Below are 5,796 nucleotides of genomic sequence, written 5' to 3'. Positions count from 1 at the left end.
GGACCTGTTCCTCCTCCGGCAGCCGCCCGCCGCCAGCAGCTGTCTTGGCCCGGAGCTGAGCGCGGCTCCTGCAGCAGGTGGCTGGAGCCGTGCCCTGAGCCCTTTCAGCGGGGAAACCCCCACGTGAGCCAGAGGGCCGGGATGAGCTGGAAGCCCAGGATGCAGGACTGGTACATCTCTGCTCACCGGTGCCCAGCACCCGCTAGCCGTGCCTGGGCACCTGCCCACGGGCACATAGCCCCTGTGGAGCGGGAAGCCAAAGGGAGCGTGTGCTTCAGCGGGGCTATTTGACCGCGGAAAAGAATCGGGGAAAGCAGGAGGGAAGAGAACAGAGGGGAGCTTGCTTGACGGACGGCTGCGCTGCCCAAAACCTTCCCAGCAGAAAAGAAAATGTGTCTGGGCAGGTGCTCCTGATCCCTGGCAGCGGGAGGGAGTCACCGAGGGCTGTGCCGGATCCATCCCGCTGCTCCAAAAGTCACTGCCTCTTCCCAGAGGATTATTAACCTGTGGCAAAGCATGCTCTCCCGCAGGGCTGTGTCCCGGCAGGGCACGGCGGAGGCTTGTCCCAACCCGCACCGCAGTCCTCCGCCGTGGGACAGGGGAAGGACGTGGGGGGGAGTCCGGGGATCACCCCAGGGCACAGCGCCTTCCTCCAGCCCGCCGAGCCGCTCTGCCCGCGCTGGGCACGGGCCGTGGGTCAGTCCAGGGTTCCCCCCACCGCCTCCCTCCGGAGCACCGGCGGGCAGCACTGCATGGGGAAATGCTGGGGAGAGAAGCCAGGAGCGGCTGATGCAGCGGTTCGTACTCCGGCACCGGGCGGGCAGCGCGGCCGCACCGCGGGAGCGGCCCCCGAGCTCCGGCCCCCGGCGGCGGGGCCGGGGCCGACACCGACACCTGCCCCTGCCCGCCCCGTCCCGCCCGGCCCATTGGCTGCGGCCCCCGGGGGCGGCTCCGCACCGCCCTCCCCGCGCCGCGCCCCCGGCCCCGCGCAGATATCAGCGGGAGCGGCGGCCCCGCGGCCCCGCGGCGGCGGCGGCGGCATCGGGGCTGCAAGATGCCGCGCTCCTTCCTGGTGAAGAAGCACTTCTCGGCCAGCAAGAAGCCCAACTACAGTGAGCTGGAGAGCCAGGCCGGTGCGTGGACAGGACGGGCCGCGCGCGTGGGGCGCTCCGCGGGATGGGGCGGGGGCCTCGGTGCGGGATCTCCGTAGGGCTCCACACAGGAGCGGGCGGGGACTGACCGGCTTTTCGCAGGGTTGCGGAGCTGCTTGTTTCAATTTCGTGCATCTCGTGGCGCAGGATCCCCCGTGTCCTGGGATGCCGAGCCGCTCCCTAGTATCCCGGGGATGTCGGTGACAGCGGTGGCTCCCTCATGGGGCGCACATGGGCCCGTGGGGAGCTCCCCGTGCCGTGAGTGGGCGGGAGCCGGGGGTTGTCTTCGCCCCATCCCTTGCAGCGAGGCGGGTAGGGGAGCGGGGTTCCTGTGGTGTGAGGTCGGTCCCCTTTTTCCCGGGGCGGACTGCGGCTCTGGGCTCCCGTGGGGGGGTGTTGGGGTCCCTTTGCCCCTCCGACTCAGGGGTGCGGCGCGGGGCTCCCAAGGGATGGCCTGGGATGGGGTCCCGCTGAGCCCGTGGGGGTGGGTTGGGCCCTGTCGCCCTCGTTCCGAGGGCCCCGCTGACCACCGCCGCCTCCCGCAGTGCTGGCCGCCCCGCTGCTGTACGAGACGTGCCCGCTGCCCGTCATCCCCCCGCCCGAGGTGCTCGGCCCCGGCGCCTACTACCCGCCGCTGGTGTGGGACGCGGGGCTGCTGTCCAGCCTGTTCCCGGGCGGCCCGGGCAGCGAGACTGCGGGCGGCGCGGCCCCCGCCCTGGACCTGACGGCGCTCTCCAGCGAGGAGGATGAAGGCAAAAGCTCGGGGCCCCCCAGCCCGGCCTCGGCCCCCGCCGCCGCCGAGCGCTTCCGCTGTGCCCAGTGTGCCAAGGCGTACTCCACCTTCGCCGGGCTCTCCAAGCACAAGCAATTGCACTGCGACGCCCAGGCCAGGAAATCCTTCAGCTGCAAGTACTGTGAGAAGGAGTACGTGAGCCTGGGGGCTCTCAAGATGCACATCCGGAGCCACACGCTGCCCTGCGTCTGCAAGATGTGCGGGAAGGCCTTCTCCCGGCCCTGGCTGCTGCAGGGCCACATCCGGACGCACACTGGTAACGTCCCCTCTTGTCCCTCTCCCTCCCTGCCTTATCACCTCCCTCTTCCCTGCTCCACTGCCCCAGCGAATCGGCGTGTCGGGTGTTATCTGGGGAGATAAGGGCTTCCCAGACCCCCTTGGCACATCTCTCTGAAGTGTCCTTTAAATATCCTCTTGGCTGGAACGGAGCGCAGGGTCAAGGCCCAGCCTGTAAATCTGTGCGGCTGCTGTGAGTGCAGTGCCCGCCTGGGAGCCGGCCCGCCAGCGACGGCACAGGCTTCGCCAAAGTGTCATAAAGTGGGGTTGTGAGGCTGCTGCAGCCCCCCCTCCTGTGCACTGCCGTGCCCAAAGCATCCATCCCTGCCCACACCGAGGGCTCCCAGCCGGGGCAGCACCTCAGCCGCAGCTGCCCACCCACCATCAGCCGCCGAGGCGGGGACGAGCCCGGCTCCAGGCGTGCCCGCTGCCGGGATGTGCCCCGGCAGGGCTCGGCGGGGCCTGCGGGCAGGTGCTGCAGGCACCTGTTGGCGCAGGGCCGGGTGCGCAGCTGCAGCCCACCCCGCTGCCGCGGCCGCCCCGACAAAGCATCTCCCGAGCATCCTTTGTGGGGCTGTGGGACGGTGTAATTGTGACTTGGCACTGATTTCACACCCTCTTAACGTACTAAAGATGATGGCTGAAGGAAGCCGGGTAGACTTAATTGTGCTTTCCAAATTGAGCATACACATTTGTTTCCTCCAAAAGAGTCTTTCTGGGAGGAATTCGCCCTGGCCAGGCTTTTCAATGCGAGCCGGGCAGGAGAAGGGGGAGCGCGGGGCTCGACAGAGGAAATAGCTCCACTCACCCTGGGCTGGCGCCTCGCAGCCGCTGCCTGCTATGATATAATTAACACACAGCGCTCGGCTTTCCTGCCTTGCTGCGAGCTCCTCGCTTGGCTCCGCGCAGGAGACGAGTATCGAGTCTTCGTTTGTATGTGCAACTGCCGTGCTACTTGCAGATGTTTCCAGCATTAATTTTCCGTGGTTCATAGGAAAGGTTTTTCTGGGAGCCGGCAATTCCCAAGCTGGCAGTTCTCCCCCAAGCAATGCTGTCCATACCCCGCTTTTCCCGCGAACAGTAACAGCCAGCACTTCTTTTCACTGTGCTCTGCACAAACTTTGGCTAATGAATGGCTCCTTCTTTGATATTCCCCATGTGTTGATGCACTGGTTAATTGGGAGCGTTTCTCTTTGTCCCATAGGTGAAAAGCCCTTTTCCTGTACACACTGCAACCGGGCCTTTGCTGACCGCTCTAATCTCCGCGCCCACCTGCAGACCCATTCAGATGTAAAGAAGTACCAGTGCAAAACCTGCTCCCGGACTTTCTCCCGCATGTCGCTGCTCCACAAGCATGAGGAGACGGGCTGCTCTGGCTCTCGCTGAGGACTCCTCTCTCCTGGCCTCTCATCACAAATACTTATATTATAACCAGTTTCTGTAGGAGTTAGTTTCCTCCATCACCATTGCAGTGTGCACCGGGCTGGACACTGCTACTCTGGCCCCTGAGACCCTCACACTCCTCACGTGGTGCCTCCAGTGCAATGCAAGAGCCTGATTGTAAAATATGCTGAGTTGGAAGGGACCTATCAGGATCATCAAGTCCAGTTCCTGGCCCTGTGCAGGACATCCCAAGAACCCCACCATGTGCCTGAGAGCTTTGTCCAAACACTGCTTGGACTCAGACAGGCTTGGTGCTGTGACCACTTCTCCCCTCCTAGCATCTGGGGGTGCAGACCTGGACTCGGTGCCGAGTGTGTGAAACTCGGAGGTCACGGTCCTGCCCCAGCCCCTCAGCAGGTGCCCCCCCTTGCCAGAGGCACTCGGCACCTTGCAGGGCTGGACCTGCACCCTCGGCCCCGTGCCGGTATTGAACACTGCGACCATGTAGCTTGGGGGGGTTGGGGGTTTTGTGTTGGGTTTGTTTTGTTTTGTTTTTGTAACACCATAACCACTTGGTAGCTTCTAAGAACCAGTATTTTTTTAATGAAGGACAAGACACTCCCCCCATACCCCGAGTGTATATACCCCGCCTGTAGAAGGTGTAACTATGCAATAATACAGTATCCCAGTAGTTGTGAAGCAGCTGCTTCTCCCCAGCACAATGACAATTTGCAATGCCTGCGAGATTAACAGTGTCCATGAAAGGCAGGGGTAGCCATTTCAAACCCCAGCCCTGTTTACAGAGCAGCTATGCACTCAAGCACCTGTTAAAATGACTCTTAACAACTGCTTTTCAAGAGAACTGTGACTAATAGCAGGCACTTGTCAGCTGATACAATGGTGGCCTGTCCCAAGGCTGTCCATCGACAGGTGTGTGCCAAAAGCCCTCTTTATGGGTATTGACAGGTGCCTCCTGAATGCATCTTTCTTTGGACATTGTTTTCATGGAATCATTACAAAGAGGATGTTTACATTTCAAAGGTACACTGGTATTTATATTTTTGTGCCACAATTTTGTACTGATGAAACTTTTTATATAATTATATACAGTTTATTGATATTCAATAAAATGGTTAATTTATAATACGGTTTTGTGGGTGCTTGGGGTGAATATGCAGCTGTAAGAGGGGAGTGCTGTGCAGACCAGGGTGCTGGGCTCAGCTCTCCTCCCACCTGGTGCTCTTGGCCTCTGGCTGCAGGTGACTAGAAAGGGGCATTTGCAGGAGGGAACGTGTGGAGCAGTTGCCTCTCGGGAGAGGAACAGTCAGGCTGAGTCAGTTCCTGCCAAAGGCTGGGGCAGCTGTGCCGTGGTGCGGGCTGGGGGTGCAGTGGATCTCTCAGGCTCCATGTGGGAAAGCACAAGGTCTTGCCTTGTCCCTCTCAGCCTGCCCGGGTGGGTGCTGGCATCCCCCTGGAGCTGCTGGAGCACCTGTGGCTTGCCCGCATCCCTGAGCATTCCCTGGGGAGCAGGTCCACGCCACAGCACAGGGCACTGTTCCTCTGGGGTGGCGGAGCTGCCTCTGGCAGGATCCCGAGCCTCTCCAGGGACGCCTCCAGCACCAGCGTGGGTGACCCGATGTGGGTGGCGCGGCAGCAGAGCTGACACATCCTCTTGTCACCGCAGAGCTCGTCAGCACGCACAGGAGGGGCTGTCCCTCACCTGGGGGGCACCAGGGGCGGGTGCTGCGGGATACTCCAGTGTCTGCGTCCAGGATTTCCATAGTGAAACTCCCAATGCCCCAAACCACCTGCCTTGCACCTTCCCAGCCGCTCCAATTCGGGGTGCTTCAGAGTCTGCAGCCAGGCTTACTGCCTGCCTCCCCCAGGGACTGGATTTTTGTCCTCTCTCCGCATTTCCTCCATCTCCCGGTCATTGCTTTCGACCAGGGAATAAAAGGGCACGCGTCCTCGAACTCTCATCCCCCTGCAGCCCGCGGCCGTCCGGCTCCCTGCGCCTCTCCCAGGGGCTGTTCAGGGCAGGAAGATGTGTGTAGCTGTAAAAGTCAGCAGAGCTGCTGCTCGGCCCTTCTTTAATTAAGAGCTCACCCGGTATAAACTGACTTTCCCAGCCGAGTTGGACTCATTACTCGATTATTAAGCAGGGCAGGAAGTTTTGGGTTTGCTCTTGTGTGT

At 61.8% G+C, this 5,796-nt stretch overlaps 1 protein-coding gene across 1 annotated transcript; it reads left to right on the top strand.

The window, feature by feature from the left end:
- Positions 1-1,046: 1,046 nt before the first annotated feature.
- On the top strand, positions 1,047-4,787 carry SNAI1 (snail family transcriptional repressor 1). Its single transcript, XM_069034028.1, has 3 exons — positions 1,047-1,133; positions 1,697-2,200; positions 3,425-4,787. The coding sequence occupies exons 1-3, from the start codon at positions 1,055-1,057 to the stop codon at positions 3,604-3,606; spliced, it is 765 nt and encodes a 254-aa protein (XP_068890129.1). The 5' UTR covers positions 1,047-1,054; the 3' UTR covers positions 3,607-4,787.
- Positions 4,788-5,796: the final 1,009 nt, after the last annotated feature.

This window comes from Aphelocoma coerulescens, chromosome 20 (assembly GCF_041296385.1).
Source record: "Aphelocoma coerulescens isolate FSJ_1873_10779 chromosome 20, UR_Acoe_1.0, whole genome shotgun sequence".
Lineage (NCBI taxonomy): Eukaryota > Metazoa > Chordata > Aves > Passeriformes > Corvidae > Aphelocoma > Aphelocoma coerulescens.
The sequence above is the reverse complement of the archived record's forward strand: the minus strand, read 5'-3'. Positions and strand labels throughout refer to the sequence as shown.

Bases quoted from the DNA above. Each gene is read 5' to 3' on its own strand.
- SNAI1 (XM_069034028.1), top strand. From the start codon at position 1,055: ATGCCGCGCTCCTTCCTGGTGAAGAAGCACTTCTCGGCCAGCAAGAAG. The intron at 1,134-1,696 runs GTGCGTGGACAG...CGCCTCCCGCAG, and splicing joins TGAGCTGGAGAGCCAGGCCG to TGCTGGCCGCCCCGCTGCTG. The intron at 2,201-3,424 runs GTAACGTCCCCT...TTTGTCCCATAG, and splicing joins CCACATCCGGACGCACACTG to GTGAAAAGCCCTTTTCCTGT.